The sequence below is a fragment of the Oryx dammah genome, unplaced genomic scaffold, assembly GCF_014754425.2.
Source record: "Oryx dammah isolate SB20612 unplaced genomic scaffold, SCBI_Odam_1.1 HiC_scaffold_28, whole genome shotgun sequence".
Lineage (NCBI taxonomy): Eukaryota > Metazoa > Chordata > Mammalia > Artiodactyla > Bovidae > Oryx > Oryx dammah.
This window is the reverse complement of record NW_024070212.1, coordinates 117,608,433-117,632,545: the sequence shown is the minus strand read 5'-3', so window position 1 is coordinate 117,632,545 and position 24,113 is coordinate 117,608,433. Positions and strand designations below refer to the sequence as shown.

At 63.5% G+C, this 24,113-nt stretch overlaps 1 protein-coding gene across 12 annotated transcripts in view; it reads left to right on the top strand.

The window, feature by feature from the left end:
• The first annotated feature begins 4,905 nt into the window (after positions 1 to 4,905).
• Positions 4,906 to 24,113, top strand: part of KIF1A (kinesin family member 1A) — a 66,479-nt gene continuing 47,271 nt past the window's right edge. For 4 of the 12 annotated variants that reach the window (XM_040232016.1, XM_040232015.1, XM_040232010.1 and 1 more), the window contains exons 1-15: positions 4,906 to 5,068; positions 10,756 to 10,832; positions 11,889 to 12,068; positions 12,896 to 12,961; positions 13,366 to 13,544; positions 14,510 to 14,621; positions 15,881 to 15,958; positions 16,290 to 16,355; positions 16,845 to 16,862; positions 19,356 to 19,431; positions 20,735 to 20,813; positions 21,304 to 21,446; positions 21,823 to 21,849; positions 22,939 to 23,072; positions 23,978 to 24,057. In XM_040232016.1, the coding sequence (XP_040087950.1) occupies positions 4,963 to 5,068; positions 10,756 to 10,832; positions 11,889 to 12,068; positions 12,896 to 12,961; positions 13,366 to 13,544; positions 14,510 to 14,621; positions 15,881 to 15,958; positions 16,290 to 16,355; positions 16,845 to 16,862; positions 19,356 to 19,431; positions 20,735 to 20,813; positions 21,304 to 21,446; positions 21,823 to 21,849; positions 22,939 to 23,072; positions 23,978 to 24,057 (1,421 nt within the window). In that variant the 5' untranslated portion in view covers positions 4,906 to 4,962. Of the gene's footprint in view, positions 5,069 to 10,755; positions 10,833 to 11,888; positions 12,069 to 12,895; positions 12,962 to 13,365; positions 13,545 to 14,509; positions 14,622 to 15,880; positions 15,959 to 16,289; positions 16,356 to 16,844; positions 16,863 to 19,355; positions 19,432 to 20,734; positions 20,814 to 21,303; positions 21,447 to 21,822; positions 21,850 to 22,860; positions 23,073 to 23,977; positions 24,058 to 24,113 lie in introns of all 12 variants that reach the window. The other 8 variants (XM_040232014.1, XM_040232013.1, XM_040232008.1 and 5 more) reach the window with 2 other exon arrangements.

Here is a 24,113-nt window from a genome sequence, read left to right as displayed (position 1 = left end):
GATGATTACAGGGAAGGCTGAAGCAGATCTTTTCAGAAGCGGAGGTGTCACGGACGCTCTGCTCTACTTGGATGCCTCTGGTGACAGGAGGCTCAGGACTTAACGGGCATCAAGTTCATTTCAGACAGTAGTAGGGGAGCCCTGGCAATTGAACAACTGAACAACAGTGATGAGGAGGAGCCCCCAGAACTCCGGGCTGCCTGTTTCCTGGAGCTTCCGGCCGTTGCCATGACCAGTAGCTCGCTTTCCTTAGCCTGCCCCCTCCCCTTTGCCGGGAGCCCCTCCTCAGCCCCAAGTCCCAGTGGGGGAGCAATGATGGCATCGGCTACTGCCCTGCAGCCCTGGGGAAGGAAAAGCTCCTACTTACTAGAAATTTTTATCAGCTTTCTGTTTCATTCCTGCCATATGCCAGGCCTTGTGCTAAGTGATCTACCTACATTTTGTTTTAATAATGCATGAAAAATCATGCATTTTTTTCCCCCACTAGGGAAGCTGTTCCCCATTTGGCTTATTCCAAGTGACTTGGCCACTGCCTCTCCCTGCAGCCCTGGGGAAGTCACTCTCTCTGGAGGTCCGGGACCCCAGAGCAGAATCACTTTGGGGTCAACCTCCTCAACCTGGTCATGGTGCAGATGGGTAAACTGAGGCCCAGGGGCTGAGTCACACAGCTGGGATAAAGGCAGGACCAGGACGTGCCCCGACCCCAGGCCTGCACCGAATCGCTGTGATGTGCGTGATTCCACCCTGGGCGTGGCCTTGGGACTCGACCCTGGGATCTACACGAGTTAGGACAGGCGGCATTGTGCAGACGTCTGTCCTGTTGGTTAGGACAGTCTACTCCACCCTTTCGGTTTGCTGAGTAAATCGCCCCCTTTCCTACTGGCTTGGAGACCACACCAAATCGTGGCTGCCGGCGGGCGCCCCGGGGAGGGTGCGCACAGACAGCCTGCTGTGAATGCCCTAGTCCTGTTGGTGACTTAAAGGCCGGCCATGTGGGGGTCGTTTTCACTTGCAGAGAGCCCAGCCGGTCACTGCCCCCGTCGCAGGTGAGGACTCATTCTGGCTCTCATGCGGGCTGGCGTCTGGACTCGGGCTCTGGGGAGGAGTCCCAGGGATGTTCCAGGCTGGGCTGAGTCCCCTAGGACCGGCCCCCTGTGGTCCCTGATGGCCTGTGTCTGCCCGACCCTCTTCCTTCTACACTGCTGAGGCTGCCTGGGGGCAGCTCTGGGCACTGGCCTCCCTCGGGGGCTTCCAGGGCAGGGGCACTGTCGGGGCTCGAGGAGCTCGGGAAGAGGTGAAATAGCTCTGCAGAGGTGCCTTGGGGCACACTTGGTTCCCGTGGATTTTGCCTTTCTGCCAGGTGTGGCTGAGGCTCTTCGTGCCCAGCGTCACGAGCCGGCCCCGTGCCAGTGACTAGGCTGCTGTCTTCAGGGACACTCTGCCCCGTGTGGCACTGCCTTGGAACTGGGGGTGACACCTCACCACACCCCCTGTCTCCTGGCCTTTCAGGGCTCCGGGCCGCTCCCCTTGGACATACCCTCACCCTGACCGTGGCGTGGAGGGGAGTGGGACTCAGCCCGCTGTACTGGACAGAGCTCACTTGTCCTTGCTGGTCTCCAGGCCCCCCCTGGGAGGGGGAGGGACGGGGGAAAGCAGGTGCCCTGTGTGCAGGTCCTGCCCTGCCCCAGAGCCCCCTCCTGGGAGTCTGGGAGCTGCCCCGTGTCGGGGGGAGAGTGGATGTCCGTGGGCACCCTCCCAAAGGGGAAGGGTGGGGCATCAGTTGGGCCCCACTGCCACATACAGGCCTTGCTTCTGTCCGGGTCCCCACCTCTTCAGCCTGGAAACCAAGCCCCACCTGCCTGCCCTTCCACCTCATCCGAGTCTCGGGCGCTGTTCCGTCTACTCACCTCCTGCCTGTGGGCTTCCAGCCCAGGGTGGGTCAGCCCTGTCGAGCTGGCACAGACCTAGCTAGGAGCCTGCCCGGGGCCCGCGTCCCCGGGAGGACTGCCTGCTCCGTGTGAGTGTGACCCGCAAGTGCACGTGACAGCCAGCTTCGCATTCACGCCCGGGGGGCGGCCGACACTGGCCGTGCCCCCGCCCTCCTTCCTCAGGCGTTGGCCCCCAGCCGGGTCTCACCGTGGGTCTCCAAACCTCAGTTTCCTTTCTGGCTTTTCTCTCCTGTTTGTTCCTAAAATATTACCAAAGCGACACACTGCGGATGCGGCATCAAGCTCCGTGGGGGCTGGGGGGCTCTCCGTGAGAAGCAGCCCCGCCCGTGCCCCCGACCCTGGAGTCCTTGTGTCCTGGTCTGTCTGCTCCATTTAGCCCCCCTCTGGGACAGTCAGCTTGTCTGCACCGTCGACACCTCTCTCCGTCTTCCTGCCGTGCTTCCTGTGAGTTGATTAGTACAGTGTGTTGTTTACAACAGCAGGACTGGTGAGCAGTCTCTCCTGCTGCTCGAGTGCACTCTGCTTGTGTTCTGTTGTTTTTAATATGCATCAGTCTGCTGAGGCGGGTCTTGGGTGCTGTATGTGGACCTCGTTTATCACGCGGATCTTCCTCGGGGCTTATCTCGTTTATCACTCGGATCTTCCTCGGGGCTCAGGGAGTCTCTAGCTGTGCTCGGGCTTAGTTGCCATGTGGCCTGTGAGATCTTAGTTCTCTTACCAGGGATCAAACCCTCATCCCCTGCACCAGAAAGCGGATTCTTTCCCTCTGGACCATCAGGGAAGTGCCTACAGTTTCCTTCTTGTAGATGATGTTATCAGAAATAACTGACAGCTGATGCCTGGGTTCATCACTGATCTCTGATCAAACCCTCGGATGGACGCTTCTCTGCATGGGAGACCCTTCCGGCCTTGCAGTGCTGTCTTGCCCCTGGGTGGGTCCCCTCCACTGCCCTCTGAATGGGGGTGTCCCCCTCCAGGTAGCCCCAGGGCCCTCCTGGACCCCCTTCACCGTCCTCTGGCTAGGACCTCACCCACGTCTTCCTCACGTGTGGAGCACAGGTTCCCACCTCTTCCAGAGTCTTCCTGGGTCTCCCTTTCACCCTCCCCCGGCTGTGGTTTGCCTGAGGTCAGAGTTCTAGGCTGAATATTGCTGCTGTTCCTCAGCAATCTGAAAGTATTTCTTCCTCCACTGTCCATGAGGTGTTGGTGCCATTCTGAGTCTCCCTCCTCTGTGGCCTGCCTTTCTCTGTGGAATCTTCCCTTTAGCCCAGAACTCTTGAAAGTTCACCATTTGCTGTGGTTTATGACCTTTTATAGCAGGTGGGGTAGGTAGACCTCTGAATTTGGAAACTCATGACTGGCAGTGCTGGGAAGTTTTCTTGAATTATTTCTTTAACAGTTTCTTTTCATTGATCCTCAAATTTTATTTCTCTTTTTGCATGGAAAATTACTTAATTGTATTTCCAAGCTTTTTATTTACTTTTAAAGGTCTGTTTTCATATTCTTAATTTCCAAAACCTCTTTCTTACTCATTAAGAGTTCCTTTAAAAAATAGTGTCCTTCACTTGCTCATGGATAACTTTTCTTTCTGAGAATATGAATTACAAAGTGTTTAAAATTTGTGGCTCAGAAGGTAAAGAATCTGCCTGCAATGCAGGAGACCTGGGTTCCATCCCTGCGTCTCGATGATCCGCTGGAGGAAGAAATGGCAACCCACTCCAGTATTCTTGCCTGGAGGGCTGCAGTCCGAGGAGACTCAGACACGACTGACACTTCCCTGCCTCATCTCTTCCTACTGTGCTCCCCTCTTCGTTTTAGTCTCTGTGTGTCTCGATAGAGGGTGTGATCCTGCTCAGCCTCCCCTGGCGGCCAGCACGCTAGCCCCGCAGCAGGAGCGGGAGGCTGGTGTCCCCCTGCCAGCCATCTCACTGGGCTCTTCACATCCACCTTCAGCTGGCCCTCAGAGCCCCAGGCTGCAGAGCCTCAGTCTCCCTGAGGGCACCCTCTGGCCTCCTGCCTGGTGGGGGCGGTGGGGTTGGGGTGGGGGCATGTCCTGGATGTTCGCTGGTGGGGGTGGGGGTCTCAGGGTCTTCTTACTCTGCTGGAGCTAACAGCTGCTGTCACAAAGTAGCACAGACCGAAGGCTTAGACAACAGAGGTGTATTGTCTCCGAGTGTGGAGGCTGGATGTCCCTGACCAAGGGGTCAGTCAGCAGGCTGGCTCCCTCTGAGGCTGTGGGCAAGGACGTTGCCTGTGGTCTCCTGCACTGGCGGCTGCGGTCCCGGCACCCCGTGCCACTAGTGAAGCCCTGCCTTTTGGTGGTTTTCGCCCAGTCCTCAGCTCGCCGACCCTGTCTTTTCTTCGCGTGGTGCTCCCCCATGTGCATTTCACTAAGTCCCTTTGGGCAGTCCCACTCAATCAGTGACCTCCAGAGGCACCTGGAATCCTTCCGGGTCCTGGAGTGAATTAGCTGCTTCTTGTTGCTGCTGCTGCTAAGTCACTTCAGTTGTGTCTGACTCTGTGTGACCCCATAGATGGCAGCCCACCAGGCTCCCCCGTCCCTGGGATTCTCCAGGCAAGAACACTGGAGTGGGCTGCCATTTCCTTCTCCAATGCATGAGAGTGAAAAGTGAAAGTGAAGTCGCTCAGTCGTGTCCGACACTTTGCGACCCCATGGACTGCAGCCCACCAGGCTCCTCCGTCCATGGGATTTTCCAGGCAAGAGTACTTGTTAGGCTGCCGCTTTCTCAGGCTCCTCTCATCCCATTGACTGTCTTTCCTAAAACTCAAGGCCTTTCTCACCCGCAGCCGCCCGCTCTGTTCCTCCTCCTCCTGGACTGGTCATCCAAGTTGGTGTCACCGGGGCTGGACCAGAGAGGGTTCCATTGCCAGAAACGCCTGCTCCACCTTTCTGGATACTGTTTCTAACTCACATCTCCCTTTTCTCCAAGGTGTCTCCCCTGCTCGCCGGGGCTCCCACCACTGCCAGGAGTGACCCACAGAGGCCGCAGAGATGGCCGGGGCCTCGGTGAAGGTGGCGGTGCGCGTCCGCCCCTTCAACTCCCGGGAGATGAGCCGCGAGTCCAAGTGCATCATCCAGATGTCGGGGAGCACCACCAGTGAGTACTGCGCGGCCCGGGCCCCCTTGGCCACAGGTGCATGGTTTCCTGGGGCTGCAGGAACAGAGGCCACAAATCGGGTGGCTTAAAAGCGCAGAAGTATGTTCTCTCAGTCGCTGGGGCCAGAGTTCAAACCCGAGGTGCTGACAGGGCCGGCCTCCAGGTGGCGGTGCCGGAGGAGGACTCTGCCTGCCTCTCGTGGCCTCCGCCGATGGCCACGCCTGCACGCCCCTCCCCCTGCTGCGTCCTCACGGGGCTTTTCCCCTGCGTGTCTGGGTCTTTGCGGCCTGCACGCCCCTCCCCCTGCTGCGTCCTCATGGGGCTTTTCCCTTGCGTGTCTGGGTCTTTGCTGGCCTCGTACAGACACTGACCGCTGGACTTAGGAGCAGCCCCGATCCTGTGTGACCTCATTTCAACAGCTACATACATCTTCAGAAACCCTGTTTCTCCCATTCTGAGGTTCGTGGCAGATGTGAATTTGCAGAGGGTACTTTTCAGCCCAGGACACAAGGTTCTTGACTTCTCATCTCCCCGTTTCTCCACGCTCCCAGGGAGCGTGCTCCCGGGGAGAGGGGACGGGGCATGTGCTCCTGGGGATGGGGACAGAGTATGTGCTTCTGGGAAGCACTCAGCCCCACCCAAACTGAGAAGCAGGGTGTTGCTGACACCTGGAGGCCCCTCGCCCCAACCCCTAGAGCAGGCATCTTTGCTTCTCACACTGGGGACCAGCAGGCGTGTTTGGGGCCCCGGAAGTGGAACCAGTGTTTGGGTCACCTCCTGCTGATCAGGAGCCCAGCCCCACGCCTGGTGTCAGGCGGGAAGTGGCCGTTCTCCCCCGGCTGTGTGGTTGGCAGGCTCAGCGGGCAGCTTGCGCCTGGAGCTGTCGCCCGCAGCCCCGTGGTGGAACCTGCACCCAGTGGTCCTCAGGTTGTGGGAGGAGCGTGGGGAGCCCTGGGCTGGGGAGGGGTGGGGGTCAACTTCTGTCATCCGCAGTGTTGGAGGGAAGGTCTGCCCCAGGGGAGGCGCACTCGGGGCGGGAGCCGGCTGCCTCCCAGGGCTGTGAGGGCTGAGGATGCGGGCACGGCTGGGGGTGTCCTGTCCTGGGGGTGTCCTGCGGCGCCACTGCACTCTGTGGAAGGGGGATCTGGGCTGGAGGTCTTTGCGGGAGCCCTGGGGCATGTTTTAGAGGCCCCAGTGGGAGCCTGCGAGGGGGCCCTGCTGAACATGGCACCCAGCTGCATCGGGGGCTCATAGTGACTCTCATGAGTGCGGTTGTCTCTACCAGCTGCCTGGAAGAAGAGCTGAGGTGAGGGTTCGGGTGCCGAGAGCTTACCTGGGAGGTGGTCCTTGGTTGCACTGTTGGGGCACAGAAGCTGCGAAGGGGCGTTGGTGAGCGGGTGCCCACTGTGGGCAGCAGGAACAGGGCCCAGCTCTCTGGGACCTGTTAATACGGGACACACTTCTGGGCGTCCTCCTCAGGAAGCTGAGGTCTTGTCCAGCTACTGCCCCCATGCAGGCAGAGGGTCTGTCCAGGACCTGGACCTCTTATATCTCCAGCTTGGCCCCATGTGGGTGGCGGTCTGTCCAGTCTGGCTCCCTTGAGGCTGAAGAAGTTGTTACAGCAGGGACCCTATTTCTGTAAGGTCTTAGGTCGCATTCTGAGGTTCCAGTGGACATGAATTTGGGGAGGACGCTGTTCAACCCAGGCCAGTGCTTGTGCGGGGTGGATGCCTTCAAGGCCAGGCCCTCCAGCCCTGCAAGGCCCCACAGGCCCTCACCCAGCCTGGCCTTCCTGCCTGCAAGGCTGGACCCTGGCTAGCTGGGCCTGCTGTGTGTTTCAGGAAATGGACTGCTGTTCTGGAAGGTCCATCCCCCCTGACGGCCTCCCCTGCCCACACAGACCCTGCTAGCTGCACAAAGGCCCTTGTTGACCAGCAGCTCGCGTGCATTCTCAATACCCAAGTCCTCAGAGAAGTCGGCCCCACTTGCCATCACTATTCTAGAATGTTCTGGGCTCCAGATAGAGTGAGGCTGGGCCTGGGAGCCCACAGAAGGGAGCATGGGTGTGGCCAGGAGGTGGTGACACGGCTGTGGGCCTGTAAATCGGACACATGGTGTCAGATGTGGGGCCCTGGTCAGCAGCCCCAACATCAGGCCTGGGGAGCAGGACCGAGGCCCTCACTGCCCTGGGGGTGACGTTCCTGTGGGGACACAGACGTGGAACTAGATGGGCCAGGGACAAGGGCCATGGCTGGCAGAGCCTCGTGAGGGCCTTGCTGGGGGCGTGGGGGCCTTGCTGGGCAGGATGACCCCTCCTGCTACCTGGAGGGCCTCCTGACATGAGCCCGATGCTGAGAGAAAGTCCCTGGACCCCTGACACGGATGTTTCTGACTCCATCTCAGTGAGGCCACTTTCTAAATCTCGCAGGTGGTGAGCAGTGGCCTGTCGCTAAACTAGCCCCTCACGCGCGCACGCACACACACGCACTGTCACACACACCCTCTGCCCATTGCTGTGGTGTAAATACTGTCCCCCTGTCGGTTCCAAGCCCCCCGGGGTTTAACCACAGACTCACAGAACTCCTCAGTGTTGAGCACACGCTCCTAGAAGGAGCAGAGGCTGCTCCTGGCACGTGGGGCCTTCAGAGTCTGAGAAAGCGGCTCGTCCTGGCTCAGCCCCTGCCCTGCTGTTCCCGCCCCGGGCGCCTGTCTTTGTCCCCCGCGTGCCCGCAGCAGGGGCCGAGGTGCTGAGTCCCCGACAAGCCCAGGCCCCGACCCCTCCTCAGGGCCTCAGGAGGAGGAGACACAAGGCCACACGGTGTTGCCGGGTCGGTGCTGCTGTGTCCCCCTGGCCCAGGGAGGTTGCCCTGGTGAGGGCTCAGAGGCGTCAGTGGAGAGCAGACCAGGGCTGGACCCTGGGGAGGGCAGTCCCCTCTGGAGCCCAGGACCGTCTGTGATGGGGACACCAGACGACCCTGGGGTCCGAACAGGGTGGGGTCACAGTCACACCACGGACTCTGTGCCAGTGGGAGGGGCAGGTGTCAGCAGGTCGGGAGCCAGAGCAGCTCTGCCCGCTGGTCTCCCTGGCGGGCTCTTCTTGAGGCCCACTCCCCACTCACTGACCCTGGCAACAGGCTGTCCCCTGCCCACTGGAGCTTCCTTGAGCATGTCTGTGCCCTGTCCCTAGGGCGGCTGGGGGTCCCAGTGCAGGCAGATACCCCAGCGCCCGGACAGCATCAGCACCAGGGGGACAGGGGTTGTGGTCGGCGAAGGAGAGGGGGCTGGGCGGGGTGGGGCGACAGGGTGGGCCGAGCTGGGGCGCTGGTGGGTGCCGGGGCCTGTGTGCGCTCAGGGGGCACTGTGATTGTCGTTTCCACGGCGCCGGCATTATCTGTGCTGAGGTTCCGGCAGCCACATCCCCACGTCCAGCAGGAGCTGCAACCCGGGCAGCTAGGTCTCCTCTCAGCCTCGCTCCTGGAGGCAACATGGATGACGTGACCCCCTTTCGGCTCCAAAGAAAGGGCTGTGATGGTCAGCCACCTGCTCCCTCCTGCCAGCCTCCCCAGGGTACTGAGCCATCACCTAGAACCCCTCAAACCCAGGGCCTGGGGCCTGGAGCCGGGTCAGCCACAGGGACCAGGCTTCTGGCAACACCTGGGCCGTGAGCAAGACCTTCCGGAGTGCACAGCAGGGGGCCTGCCTGCTGAGCCGGTCAAGGCCAGGGTGGCCAGGGTTGGGGTGCAGGTCCCAGTGCAGCAGACAGGGCGGCTTATACAACAGGTCCTGAGGCTGTTGAGTCCCGGATCAAGGAGGCACCGGCTGGGACATCAAGGTGCTCCCTGTGAGGGGAGGAGAAGCTACTCCTCACCTCTCTCACCTCTTTTTCTTGTTGATCAGCTGCTCAGTCATGTCCGGCTCTTTGTGACCCCATGGACCGCAGCACACCAGGCCTCCCTGTCCATCACCATCTCCCAGAGTTTGCTCAAACTCATGTCCATTGAGTTGGTGATGCCATCCAACCATCTCACCCTCTGTTGTCCCCTTGTCCTCCTGCCTTCAGTCTTTCCCAGCATCAGGGTCTTTACTAATGAGTCAGCTCTTTGCATCAGGTGGCCAAAGGATTGGAGCTTCAGCATCAGTCCTTCCAAGGAATATTCAGTGTTGATTTCCTTTAGGATTGACTGGCTTGATCTCCTTGGAGTCCAGGGACTCTCAAGAGTCTTGTCCAACACCACAGGTCAAAAGCACCACTTCCCTGGCGCTCAGCCTTCTTCATGGCTCTCGCCTGTGGCAGTTTCTGGAGATGCTGGTGTCTCCTGGCTTGGAGAAGCGCTGTCCCAGTCTCCACCTCCATCTTCACACAGCCTTCCCCACCCGCGTGTCTGTGTCACATTGCCCTTAGAAAAAGGACGCCAGCCCCGTGGGATCAGGGCCCGTCCAACCCCAGCACGACCTCCTCCTTACCAGTCCCACCTGCCAGGATCCTGTCTCCAAATAAGGTCACATCCCGAGTCGTGGAGTCAGGACTCCATGTATGAATTCTGAGGGGGGTCAAGACTCAGTGATGTGTGAATTCTGAGGGACGTAACTCAGCCTGCCGCAGGGGTGTGGTTTGCTCTCTCACTGAGAGTTATAGGTCACCCAGGACCCGGGCTGGTGGGGCAGGGTGTGGGGTCCTGGAGCTCAGGAGGGCGAGGGCCCCAGCCCCCAGCAGCTGAAGAAAGCTGGCCCGAGGGGTGGGCAGCGTGGCCCGCACCTCCAAGTACGGGGAGGAGGGTGCCATGCTCCTCGGGGGATGCCGTGGCGGGGAGTGGCCTGGAGCCCTCTCCCACCAGGATGGCCCGAGTTCCTGGTGGAGGTAAAGCCCCAGGGAGGCGTCTGTCCCCGGCCAGGTGGGCTCTCAGGGGTTCCTGGGGTCCTCTATCAACACAGGCATTGGGGTTAAGACAGTGTCCCAGGAGCCTCAGTGCCTGCTGCCCAGACACAGCAGACGTGCTGCCGGCCAAGCCCAGGCCCTGGGACCTAAGGCCCATCCAGGGCGTGGGATCCCTGGGGTGCTTTGGCCTTGGGCTGGACACAGGCCTCAGCAGGCCTGCCAGCAGTGTTGCTTGTCACTTGATGAACCAATATTTCGTGAGAGCTGCCTCCTGCCGGCCCAGGTGTGGCTGGTGGAGGAGGGGGATTGGGGGGAGCTGAGCTGAAGACAGCCCCACGGCCCCCAAGAGTGGACACGCAGGCCCTGCAGGAACAGGAACGCATGGTGTCCCCGCAGAGGGACAGCCAGCATGCCCTGGACGTGGACAAGCACACAAGCGTGATGGGCCCCAAAAGCGAGGACGCGGCTGTGACTGACGGTCTTCCGGGCCTCCTAGGGCATGTGTATGCAGAACAGACGTGAGAGGCCAGGGCTGGCGAGGCGAGCAGAGTGTGGACCCAGGAGGAGGGGATGGGCCGTGGGCTTGCACTCCAGCCCGGTGCCTGCACGGAGGGACCGCTCTGCACTGCCTTGTTGACAGAGGATTATCTGCCTCGTCCCTGCCCACTTCGGGGTAGGGGGCTGGATTCTCTGAGGCTAGAGGCCTCTGAGGACCCTGCCTCCCTGCCGTGGGGTTCCTCTCGGGCATGTCCAGGGTCAGTGTGTCCCTGCAGGGCAGCACTAAGCGTTATGTCTGTCTCTCTCCCTGCAGCCATTGTCAACCCCAAGCAGCCCAAGGAGACACCCAAAAGCTTCAGCTTCGACTACTCTTACTGGTCACACACGTCGGTAAGCCCAGGGCTGGGGCTCCGGGGGGGGTGAGCCAGTTCTGCCCCGCTTGCTGTGTGGCCGTCCGCCAGTCCCTTGACCTCTCTGAGGCGGTGGGATGAGGGGCCCACGCGGTCCCCTGCAGGGCCGATGAGGGAGGTGTGGGCCTAGGTGGAGGCCCGTGGGGAGGGGCCTGCTTTCCTCTGTTGCCTTGTGTGTGAAAGGTCATAGTGCAGGTGCCAGGGGCACTGTCCCCTGCTGTGACAGGGACCAGGGGCTGTCAGCCCACCAGGGGCAGTTTCCCAGGGTCTGAGCTGTACGTCCACTTGCCCACCAGCCTCTCCTCTTCCCCAGACATCCCAAGCTCAGTGTCCGAAGCTGAGCCCACCCCCCTGACACTGGCCTGCCCACGCCCTCCACTCCACTCCCCCTGGGAGCCTGGGAGGCCTCTGGGCTTTTCACTGCCCACCTCCTCCATCCTGTCCAGCCCTGCATCCCCCAGCCTCCTGCATCCCAAAAGGCATCCAGGCCCTGTGCCCCTGGGCCAGGGGCCCACCTTGGGTCACATCTCTGAGAGCCTGGTCCCAGGGCTCCCCATTTCACCTTCCAGCCCCTCCTCTCCCACAGTCAGGGTGACCCCCAGGCCTGCCTAAAGAGACCACTGTCTTCAGAACAGTGTCCAAGGGCGAGAGCCCAGCCCATGAGCCCCTACCCTGCCACCTCTCCAGCCCCATCTTGTCACTCCACGGCCGCCACACCAAGCTCGGTTTCAGGCACCACGTCGCGTACTCCCACTTCCCAGCCTTTGCACATGCTGTTCCCTCTGCTGAAATGCTCGTCCAGTCTGTCCGGCCCTAGCCTGATGGCTCCTCCTACCGCTCCCTCAGGAAGCCGCCCCCCTCCCAGATTCTTTCCCCTCTCCAGGTGTCCTGTGAGGGGGTGGGCGGGCAGGTGTCCTCCCCACCGCCCTGGCCTTGGCCCCGGAGGCCTCTGGTGCGATGTGGGCGCCCAGTGAACCTGGCGGGCGGAGAGCTCGGCACCCCAGCCTCCTGCAGCTGCTCCCCTCTCCCCCTGCAGCCAGAAGACATCAACTACGCCTCCCAGAAGCAGGTGTACCGCGACATCGGCGAGGAGATGCTGCAGCACGCCTTCGAAGGCTACAATGTCTGCATCTTCGCCTACGGACAGACTGGGGCTGGCAAGTCCTACACCATGATGGGCAAGCAGGAGAAAGACCAGCAGGGCATCATCCCGCAGGCACGCGGCGGCGGGGCGGGGCCTGGGGCGGGGCCTGCGGAGGGCTGCGCAGATGGGGTGTGGTCTGAAGCGGGCTGGGGAGGGGCCTGGAGTGGGGCGGGGCCTAAAGAAAGCTGCGCAGATGGGGTGTGGTCAGAAGCTGGGTGGGCGGGGCATCGGGCGGGGCGATGCCCGGGGAGGGCGGGGCCTGGGCGGGGCCTGGGTGAGGCCTGGGGAAGGCGGAACAGGGCCCCCCGGAGAGCAGGGACCAGGAAGGAAGGTAAACCAGGAGGAGGGTAGGGCCTGGGCAGGAGGCAGCATGTGAAGGTTGAAGACCAAGGTCCGTGGATGGGGAGCTGCAGGAGCTGCCCAGCCCTGGCCAGCGCCCACCGCGGTCACACCCGTGACAGGGAGGCTGGGACAACTGCTGGTGGGGGCAGCTTTTCCTGGGGAGAGCTGTGAGGGCTGGTGGTCCAGGCAGGGAGAGGTGCTCAGGACAGGAGGTGCCCACTAGGCAGGTCTCCAAATCTGACCTGGTCAGTACTGGACTCGTCAGGGAGGGGAGAATTTCAGGTGGTCTGCAGCATGGTAGATCCTCTACCTCATGCAGGGGAGGATGGCGGGAGGAGCAGGAGAGGATGAGATGTCAGCCGGGGGTCCCCTGAGTTATCAGAAGACAGTGACTCCTTGGCTGCAGGCCTTCTCAGTGCCTTTAATGTGGACTGTGAGGGTGTGGGAGGCACTTGGGGAGCAGAATCCTTGCTGGGGCGCAGGAGCCCAGCACCTGGAGAAGCAAGGCTCTGGGGACAGCCCAGCCTCACGTCTGACTGTATCCTCTATCCCGGCAGCTCTGTGAGGACCTCTTCTCCCGCATCAACGACACTACCAACGATAACATGTCCTACTCTGTGGAGGTAGGCCTCCCCACGGCCTGTCCCTTGGAGCGTGCCTTTTCTGACCTAAAGCCAGTCCTCCCACTGGTCTGTGCCCTTATCTTGTCATTCTTGCATGTATGTTGCAAATATGCCCGCTCCACGCTGGACACTGGAAGGGGCAGTGTTATCTCCATGGTGTTTATTGAGCAGCTACTCGGGGCTGCATGGCTTGGGCTGGGCTGTGGCCAAGGTGGCCCCAGTGTGGCCTCCTTGGGCCAGCCGGCAGCATGGCTGTGGGTGGGCAGGGCCAGGCAGGTGGGGGTGGCCTGATACCTCTGCTTACACATTCCAGGAGGGGCCCTGGTCCCAGCAGGTGACTTGGGTACATGCTGTACCCTGCCTCGCCCACCTCGGGGGTCCCTGATGTCAACTCTGTCCTGCAGGTCAGCTACATGGAGATTTACTGCGAGCGTGTCCGTGACCTCCTGAACCCCAAGAACAAGGGCAACCTGCGTGTGCGGGAGCACCCGCTGCTGGGTCCCTACGTGGAGGACCTGTCCAAGCTGGCGGTCACCTCCTACAATGACATCCAAGACCTCATGGACTCAGGGAACAAGGCCCGGTGTGTGCGGGTGACGCACCCACCCTCCCTGCCCACCCCACCACAAGCGCAGCCTCAAGTCTCTTCGAGGGAGACTGGGCCTTGGGATGCCTGTTGGTGTCCCCATGGGGGCTGTCCGGGGCCCCTGTTGGGCCTAAGGCCATTTAGGGCACATGCCAGCCTGCGAGGGACCTCCAGCTCGCCCAGTGCTGGGGACGCCTTCACTTATATGGGTCTGCTCCTCCTAGAGGGTCTGGCGATGGCTGCCCTGGGTGGGGCCAGGCTGTGAGGCCCAGCTCTGCCTTCTCGGGGTGTGTGGAGAGGGCCAGCCTCAAGGCACTGGCAGCCACAAGCTATTGGTCTCTGTGGCTGCAATGCCCTGGACCTCCCAGTCCAGGAGGGTCTGCCCTGGTTGTCATGGCAACAGCCGCCCATCTGCTACCCAGGGGCTCCCGGGAGGGTGAGGAAGACTGGGTCTGTAGGCGACACCCAGCACTCGGTCGGCAGGGACCTCTCTGTGCAGGGAGCTGTCCGGCAGTGAGCCCAGCCTTTGGGCTTCCAGGGGCTCTGCATGTCAGTGGCATTGGGTCCAACACTGGCCTCTGGTCAGGCAGTCTCAGGCCTTCTCCTGGAGCGACTGGCGTGGGGTGTGACGGTGGACCCTTCTTTCCCTTCCTGGGGGCCTTTCCGCGCCACTGCCCACAGACCACTGCCCCAGGCATTGAGTGAGCAATAGCTGGGCTCTGCTGAACCCCTGGAAGCCGAGAGACCACCCCCCAGTCATGGCACCCCGAGTGCCAGGCTTGAGCTGGGGGCTGCAAGAGCCACCCTGGCCGAGGTGGGCAGATGGCGTGGGCTCTGTCCGAGCTCTGACAGGACGGCCCCGGCAGACGTCTCATGTCCTCGGCAAGCAGGCTGGCACCACCAGCAGCCCTCACATCCGACCGTGGGGCGCCAAGTGACCGTATGTGGCTTCTGTTCCCCAGGACGGTGGCGGCCACGAACATGAACGAGACCAGCAGCCGCTCCCATGCCGTGTTCAACATCATCTTCACGCAGAAGCGCCATGACGCGGAGACCAACATCACCACAGAGAAAGTGAGCCGGCTGTGAGGGTGGGGTGGGGCGGGGCGGCCGGTCAGGTGGGCGAGTAGGCCAAGCTGGGTATCAGCCTGCAAGGTGTAGGCGGTGCCTTCACGGGGTGCTGACAGTCCACGGCCCAGCTTGGGCCGCGGGGAGAGGCGGCCAGGCCTGAGAGGCCCCCTCATCTCGGCCTTGGGTGCCACCTGGGAGTGGGGGGACTCAACTGAGGGGCCGTGACCTTAGAGTAGCCTCCCGCCAGGCAGTTATGGCGGAGCCCACGGGGCCTGGGAAGGGTGTCCCCTGGGCTGCAGCGCAGGGCAGCCCCGCTGCCCGGGGACGCCTCAGGGCCCTCCCAGGGTAGAGTTGAGGGCCTCGGGTTGAGTGGGTGCCCATCACAGGCTGACCGTGGGCCGTGGTGCAGGCTGCGGCACCCCCTGACTGTGGGCACTGGCATCTGTGAGCACAAAGGAAAGCTTGTGCTGAGCTGCCCGCTGCACCCCGCCCCAGAGGCCTCTCCCACGCGCTCTGGCCTTGTGAGTGGGCCAGGACAGGGGCCTTGCCTCCTGGGGCCTCTGCCAGACATGCAGACTGTGGGTGCCGGAAGGGGCGGCAGGGCGGGCACCCTGACCCTGAGCGCCCTGTTTTCTCTGACGGCCCCCACGCCCCACCCTGCCATCCAGATCCTGTTCCCAGGACAGTCGGCAGAAGGGCCCCTCGGTCCTTGAAGATGCCGGGCTCGCCTCGGCCTGCCGTCCTCCGGGGGCCTGGAAGGGCAGGAGTGCAGAACTGGGCCTGAGCCGGTCTGGCTACGGGCTGCCTGCCGCTCCCGCCCCTCAGGCTCTGGGCACTTGGGGGGTCCTGCCTGCAGCTTCTGTGGGCTTCCCCCAGGATCATGTGGCGGCCTGCCCAGGCTGGGCGGGTGCTGGGGCCCCTACCCATTGCTGGAGCAGCCGCGCCCCCACAGGGCAGCTGACCAGTGGCAGACGGGCTGCCGGAGCTGGGTTCAAATCCCACCGTACAGTGAGCCTGGCCTGTGGAGTGGGTGGCAGTGACGGTGACGTGTGGGTGAAGAGCAGCCAGCACGCAGGGGGCAGTGGGGCGCCGGGGGCGAGGGGCGGGGCGCAGCCTCCCCGGGCAGTGGGCTCGCATGGCAGAGCAGGAAGAGCTGACGGTGGACGACACTGGCGTGAAGGGTGGGCCCTGCAGGCCGCACCCGGGGGGACGGGCCCCATTGGGCATCGCAGCTCCTGTGTGTGACGCCCGTGTCCTCACAGGTGAGCAAAATCAGCCTGGTGGACCTGGCTGGGAGTGAACGGGCCGACTCCACGGGGGCCAAGGGCACGCGCCTGAAGGTAGGGCCGCCCCCACGAGGGTCCGCACCTACCACCACTGACTGCCCAGGGGGCCTGACACCCGGGTGGTCCGCGGAGGGGGGGAGACAGCAGCTCCGAGGAAGATGGACCGACACCCAGTGGGGGCGGCCACAAAGGGTGGAGGGAAGGGGAGTTGGTTTCCTGCACCCCCTTTGGTCCTGCCATCATGGGATGGGGAGGGCAGGAGGGTTCACAGGTCCCCCAGGCCAGGGGGCTGGGCGCTGGGCCTCCATCAGGGCAGCTCAGCTCAGGTCGGGGTCCCACGGGAGCGAGGGCCCACCCGACACCCGGCCACGTCATCCCCATGCAGGAGGGAGCCAACATCAACAAGTCCCTGACCACCCTGGGCAAGGTCATCTCTGCGCTGGCTGAGATGGTAAGCGGGCCCCGGGTGCTGCCGCCCAGGGGATGGGGTGGGGGTGGGGGACGCTGGGAGCAGCCCCTTGTCCTGGCCCTGTCCGTGCTGTGGGGCTGGGCCCACAGAAAAGCCTCAGAGTGTGGGGACGGAGTCCCCGGCTGGAGGTGGAGCCGGGACCCTGTCGTTCCCTGGAGCCTGTGAGACTGGGACGTGCCATCTCCCTCACGGGCCCTGAGGGTGGCCCTGGGCTCCGGGTGCTCTGACCCTGGGTGCCCCCGAGGCCGCCCGGCAGGAGGAGCTGAGACCCTTGAGTGAGGGCTCGGCCTGGTGGAGGATCTGTGGGGGTGTGGACTCAGATTCTGCTCCATCCTGCTCTGAGGGCTGAGGGCAGAGCAAGGGCCGGCGGTCATGACAGGCAGCAGTGGGGTGCTAGGGGGTGTGGGCAGAGCTGGGGCCTCCGCCCCAGGCCCAGAGCTCTGTCCTCAGGCTCTGTCTTTGCTTTTGCAGGATTCGGGGCCCAACAAGGTAAGCAGCGCTTCTCCTCTTCTGGGGGAAGGTCTCAGCCTTTGGTGGGGAAGGGGAGGCTGTGGGAGCCCAGGCCACAGCAGTCCTGCTCGGAGCTGGGCCGGGCCCGTGAGCGGAGGGCAGGCTGCGGGGTGGATGAGAGGCGGCAGGAGACTAGGAGATCACTGTGAACTAACAGGGATGAGTCTCGTAAAGGACGGGGCTGGGCTGTGAGCGTGATCCGAGTGGTAGCCTCTTGGCGGTGTGGCCTGGGGGGCGTCACGGGAGAGGTGGCCCCAGGGCCGGGGCCTGCGGGTCGTGGAGGAGCCGAGCGGGCGGGCAGTGCGACTGTGCAGCTGTGCAGCCCTGAGGCCTGAGGCGTGAGCCGGGAAGAGCTTGGTTAGTGTGAGGGGAGGGCACTGGCTTAGGACTCGTGAGAAGGCAGGAGAGGGGCCACACGAGCATCTGAGAGGAACGAGCCCAGCTGCGTAGGTCAGGGACTCGTCAGGGAGGGGAGAATTTCAGGTGGTCTGCAGCATGGTAGATCCTCTACCTCATGCAGGGGAGGATGGCGGGAGGAGCAGGAGAGGATGAGATGTCAGCCGGGGGTCCCCTGAGTTATCAGAAGACAGTGACTCCTTGGCTGCAGGCCTTCTCAGTGCCTTTAATGTGGACCGTGACGGTGTGGGAGGCGCTTGGGGAGCAGAATCCTTGCTGGGGCACAGGAGCCCAGCACCTAGAGAAGCAAGGATGTGTGTGAGGAGCCGTGAGAGGAGGCGTGTGCCGTGGCAGGCGACCCAGAAGTGGGCTGCGAGGGGCTCTGAGGGGGTGAGAGAGCGGGAAACGGGACGGTGTGAACGGCTGTGAGGAACTGAGAGGCTCTGGGCGGCTGTCAGGGCCTGTGGAGAAGCGTGAGGCAACGCAGCGCAACTGCTGAAGCACTGTGGGTGAATGGGGGCCGTGTCGGGGGCAGAAGCACACGACCCGGTGAGGAGACGGGGGGCTCCGGGGAGTCCGAGCGAGTGTGTGTGGGAGGTGTGTGCAGAGCTGGAGTCGGGCACGGTGTGTGAAGCTGTGTGAGGAAGCGCGTGAGGCTGCGGCTCAGCGGGAACTGTTGGGGAGGGGCTCTGAGAACCATGGAGCCCGTGAGAGGGACTGGATGGGACCCGCTTTGTGCGGAGACACGTGAGGAGGTGCGAGGCGCTGGGAGAGCTGGAGCGGCTCAGGCCGCTGGCAGCCCTGTGGCACGGTGTTGGGAGCAGCGCGAGGGCCGGCGAGGGCGGCGGTGTACGAAGGTGTGAGGAGCGTGTGGGAACTGCGAGCAAAGTTGTGAGGGATCGTGTGGACTCTGGGGAGCTGAGATGTGAAAGGAGTGTGCGAGATGGTGTGAGGGACGTGTGCGTGCAGCTTGTGGTGAGTTAGGAGAGGAACTGTGTGAGGGGTTGTGTGGGGATGCGTGAGAAGATGGGTGGACGTGTGTGAGTGACCCGTGGGGGTTGTGAGGAGCAGTGAGGGACCCCGTGACAAATGGTAACAAGCTGTTTGGGGAAACACGAGAGACTCTGTGAAGAGGTGCGGAGCTTCGGTGAGAAACTGGAGAGCTGCGTGGTGAGCTGGCGAGTAGCTCAGGAGCGGAGCGGGAGGAGCCTCGTGGGGAGCCGCGCGCATCGCCGAGGGCGGGACTGTCAGGCGCCGTGGTGGCTTCCCGGAGCTGAGCAACATGGTTTTGAGGAGCCAGTTGAGGGTCAGCCCTGGACGCAGGAGCGTGGGTGCCCGCAGGTAATGAGGCCCGAGGGCCCGGCCTGACCTGCTCCCCAGTGGCATCAGGAAGCGGCTGGCTGGGACATGGTGGGAGGTAGCCACAGGTTGGCTGTGGGCTGGTGAAGCCTGGCGGCATCTGGACGCGCCCTTGGGCTGCCACGTAGGGAGCAGCTGGCGGGGGTGGCCGGGTGGCAGGCAGGACAGTGAGGGTCAGGGGGGTGAAGGTTCCGGGGCTGAGGTGCTTGGGCTACGCCGACGGAGCCGAGGGAAGAGCCTGTGAGGGAGCCGCCAGCTAGGCGCCCTCACGGGGTGACAGCGTGACCAGGGGGCATGAACTGTGGGAACGAGTCTGACAAAGGCAGTGGAGATTCCCCCTTGAGGAGTGAGTAATAGAAACACAAGGTGGACATCGACTCTGTCACCACCAAGCTTGCAAAGGAAGGCCTCCCTGGGCCGACGCTCTCAAACCCGCTCAGGAACCCCCGCCCCACAGCCAGGCCTTGCAGGGCTCTCCGTCCTGCAGGCTCCCCTCAGGGCCTGAAGAGCAGCAGCCCATGTCTGTGTGGCTCCTGAGGGGCCTGGGACAGACAAGGGGGAGGCTGAGGAACGTGCTGGCAGGTCCTCACTTCCAGTCCCAGCGAGGGCGCCCAGGCTCTGGGGGAGAGGCCATGAGGGCCTGCGCATCCCGTGCGTGCCGGCCTGACCCCACCTCAGGTGGGCTCGAGGCTGACCTTGGACCCCTGTCCCCCACAGAACAAGAAGAAGAAGAAGACAGACTTCATTCCCTACAGAGACTCGGTGCTGACCTGGCTCCTCCGCGAAAACCTAGGTGAGGACTCACCCGGCCTGGGATCTGACACCCGCGGGGTGCCACCTTCACCCCCACTCTGTCTCGGAGGGCGCCCATCCTTCCCTGGCTGAGCGGCGAGACTGGGGACTCCTCCCGGGGGACCAGGGCGATGTCAGCGGTGGGTTTACGCCACCCGGCTAGGGGGAGGTGGCCCTCGGGGCCGCAGACCGGCAGCCCCCTTGTCGGTGCCCCCGGCTTGGGGCGGTGGCGCCCTGACCGTCACAGAGACTTGCCTCCCCCTATCTGTGACCTGCTGGCTGTCCAGAGCTGCCTTGCTTCCCCGCCCTTCCCTCCAGCTGAGCTCTGAGCCAGTGAGAGGGAGATGGAGTCTGAGACACCCCAACACCCATGTGTTCCTCCCAAAATGGCCTTGGGGTCCTCTCTGCCTATCCTTACAGCAGGGTGTGGGGGCTGGGGGGACTGATGTCCAGAAGGGTAAGCTGAGTCCCAGGTGGTTGCGGATGGCTGGGGCTCTGGGGCCTTCCTTGGCTGCATGGCTACCAAGAGCCGTGACCCTGACCCCCAGAAGCAGCCTGGCTGGTCTCTGGTGTGGGGCGCATTGGGTACAGCGCCAGGCCTCCTGGTGGAGCAGAGGGCAGGTGGGAGACGGGAGTAAGTGCCCGCCCCCCCGGCAGGGGGTGGATACGAGAGTCGCAGGAGTGTGTGTCCTGTCACCTGGCCTCTCCCCCGGGGCCACACCCAGGCCCTGCCCCAGGGTGGGCATTGCACCCCTAATCCTTCACACTGTCAGCCTGTAGTCCCTGGGGGGGCCGCACCCTGAGAACGCAGCCCCAGGACACAGGTCCCTGGGGTCGGTGTGTCCAGAGCCCCAGCAAGGGCAGGACGAGGAGCAGTCCTGGGGCTGCCCAGCCCTGGCCCGACAGGACCCACTGCCCAGAGGAGAACACAGTCAGGGCGATTTCTTCACACCGCATCTGGGAAACCCAGGCCGGGAGTCTGATGGGAAACACATCCCAGATGACAGGGACCAAAGTGAAATCTCTATTGGACAGAAACACTAGTAAATGCCGTAAACCCCCGCAACGTGCCTCTTTGTCATACGGACAGGGGTGGCTTCTTGTTGTAACATGACCCCAAATGTGAGAAAAACATTTTTTCATGTAGAAGACAACCAAGCCAGGTGCCTGGCTTGGGAGGGAGGCCGGCCCCCTGCTGTCTGCTCCCTCCCAGTGGCCTGTTGTGGGGGGCACCAGGAGGGTGGGAGATGGGACGGGTGGGTGGGGCTGACCCTCAGCGGGGACCACTGGGTCTCTTCCCATAGGCGGGAACTCCAGGACCGCAATGGTAGCGGCGCTGAGCCCTGCGGACATCAACTATGACGAGACGCTGAGCACCCTGAGGTGTGTCCCGAGAGGGCTGGGGGTGGGCAGGAGTGGACCCTCCAGGTGCCTCCACAGGGGGCCGGCTCCGCTGGGCCCCTCGAGGCTTCCAGTGGCTGTCAGGGCCCCCAGGACTTCATGGGCCTCTTGGTGTGTCCTGTCACTTGTGGGCTCAAGTGGCCCCGGGCCCCCGAAACGAAGCCAGGAGAGCAGTGCTCTGGGCTGAGTGGCCATGGAGCCACCGGGGGTCTTTAATGAGCCCCCGGAGAGAGGCGTGTCTGCAGGTCCCGCTGGCCAGGGTGCTGCTCAGCGGCCTGGCTGGGCATTCTCGCCTCCTGGCCGGGAATACATAGGGCTGGGGTGCAGGTTAGACTGCTCTGTGCACCCTGGGGCCTTGGTTTCCCCAAGTGCTGAGCCCCTGTAGGCTGGTGCCCCTGCAGGTGGGTGCAGGCGGGGCTCCAGGTGCCCTCGGCCGCCAGGCGCACAGCCCCCAGTGCCCCTTGCCTCCCAGGTACGCTGACCGGGCCAAGCAGATTCGCTGCAACGCCGTCATCAACGAGGACCCCAACAACAAGCTGATCCGAGAGCTGAAGGACGAGGTGACGCGGCTGCGGGACCTGCTCTACGCCCAGGGTCTGGGCGACATCACTGACAGTGAGTGTCTGTGCCTGCCTGTCCCTGCAGGGCAGTGGGGCAGTGGGGCTGCGGCCCCGGCTCCTTCCTGGGACCACCACCCACCGACGGCGGCCCTTCTGGCCCAAGGCCCAGGCTCTGCTGCGGGTTCTAGGGCTGAGTAGCCTCTGGGTTGGGGGGGCCAAGGTCCTGGAGGGACCTGGCGGGCTGTGTGTTCGGGTTTGCGGCTGGCCTGAGCAAGCCAGCAACGGCTTTCCTGGAAGCGGCGTGGGCTGGAGGTGCCGGGCCGCCCCGCTCCCGCCGAGGACCACCGCCCTGCCTGAGGCCCGGCCTGGGACGCGCCCTCTGGAGGCAAACCTGGTCTTCTGTTTCTGTCTCTCCCACGCCTGCCCCGCAGCCAGCACTGTGCCCGGAGGACCCAGATGTGTGTATCCCCTGCTCTCTGTGCACCCCGCTTCCGCCGGCCCGCGGGCATAGGGCAGCACGGGGCGGCCGCACCCTCTCTGCAGCCTTCCCCTCCTTGGGGCTGGAGGACCAGTGTCCTCTTGCTCACCCGCCCTGCGGGCTGTGCTCCTGGCTCACCCCCATGTCCGCTGGGCAACTAAGGCAACAGGGAGGCCCAGGGCAGCCAAGGCCTCTTGAGGCTGAGCATGGCTGAGGTCAGGCTCTGACCCCCATGTTTCTAGAGGCCTGGGAAACGCTGAACATCAGCACAGAGGCCAGGACAGCTTGGTGGCTGGCTCTGTCCCAGCCTCCCTTGACCTCACCCAGCCCAAGCCCCCTCCCTTGGAAATGCCAGGAGTCTGCTGCCAGGCCTCTCCGGCCTGCATCTCCCGCTGGCCCTGGGCAGGAGAGCAGCTGGGTGACCCCTCCCCACCCAAGAGCCACAGGCTGCCCTTGGCTGCCCCGGCACCCCATGCTGCCCTGCGTTCGCCGCTGCTCTGCCGTGTGTCTGCTTCTGCCGGGAGGGGCCCGGGCACCTCCCGCCCCAGGGGGTGTCACAGCCCCCGCCTCCCAGCCGTGGGGGTCTCAGAGCAGTGTGTGAAGTGGAGGAGCGGGACCCCCCTTGGAGGTCCCACAGCTCACTTTCTGCCAGGGCGCTCAGTGGGGTCGACAGTGCAGCCCGGCCCCCGCAGCTCGGGGTCGCAGTGGGCGCCTGGGGTGGTGGAGTAGGTGCGGATGAGCATCAGGGCCTGGGTTCAGGGCGCCGCCGGGTGGGGACAGCAGGGGGCAGTGGGCGGGAGGGCAGGGGCCTTGGTGAGTGGGTAGGGGAGCAGAGGCACGGGCGGGGGAGGGGGGTGGCCTCGCATGCGCTCGCCTGGGCGCCCAGCTCCTGGTCCTCGTGTGCTGCTTTCCTCCCACCCATCTCCTGCTTTTTCCCAACTTGGTCTTTCTTTTCTCTCCTCCCGTCTGTCTGCCCCCCTTCCTCCCATAGACGTGTCCGACCTTGAGAACAATAACCGTAACCGTGGCGGGGTGGAGCTGAACCCAGCCCCTGACAATCTCTCCACAGTGACCAACGCCCTGGTGGGCATGAGCCCCTCGTCCTCACTCTCGGCCCTGTCCAGCCGCGCCGCCTCCGTGTCCAGCCTGCACGAGCGCATCTTGTTTGCCCCGGGCAGTGAGGAGGCCATCGAAAGGCTGAAGGTGAGGTAGGGCCAGGCTCGGGCGGTGGGCATGGGGCCCAAGACCCCTCCTCTCGGACGGTCGCAGGCAGAGGGTCAGAGGCAGCTTGAGTGGTGCCAGGGGGCGTGGCTGCATCCTGGCCTCAGACCCGCTGGTGCCCGCCCAGGGACCCAGTGCTCCTTGTACAGGATCGCAGGGCCCATCTGCTGACCAGGGTGGGCGGACGTCCCAGGGCCTCTGCACCGCCTCCTGGGTCTCCATGATTGCACCCGCCCCGGCATGGCCACCCACCCCCCGGCTGGCCATAGGTGAGCTGCTTGTAGGGTTCTGGTTACTGGCTTCCTTCAGCAGATGGGTACTTGGTGCCGGCTGTGAGCACTGGACGGTGAGCCCAGACCATGGGGGCTGAAGGGACTCAGGGGACAAAGGCGCAGGGGCCAGACCCGGGCTGATGAGGGGGCGTGCGGTCACCCTGGGGCGTAGGCCCCCTTGTGCTGGGGGGCCAGCAGAGTGTTGGGTTCCACATGCGGTGTGGGATTCCACCAAGGACGTGGGGGTCCCACCGTGGCTGGGGGCCGGGAAGGGAGAGGGGAGACGGCGCGGAAATGGGATGCGTCATCCATCTCTCTGCGGTCAGGGGATACCTGAGCCTCGGAACCAGCAACTCGGCATCTCGACGTGCACTTGTTTCTCTTCCAGGTGTAGTCGGCCTCCCTGCTGTTCTCTGTCCACAGGACAGACGTGCCTCCTTTGCACACGCTGACCCTCAGCCCTTCACCTTGATCTTTCAGACTTTGTGCTGCCTAGATGGACCAGAATTGGGGTGTCAGGCCCTGGCTACTCATCTCCCCTTTGCCTGGCACCCAAGCCTCTGTGCACTGCCTGCCCCCCACCCTGACCTCACTCTTTTCTGTCTCCCTTCCCAGGAGACAGAAAAGATCATCGCTGAGCTCAACGAGACCTGGGAGGAGAAGCTGCGGCGGACGGAAGCCATCCGTATGGAGAGGTGGGTGGAGGGGCTGGGACCAGGCCATCTGATGGAGAGGTGGGAGCTGGGGGGCT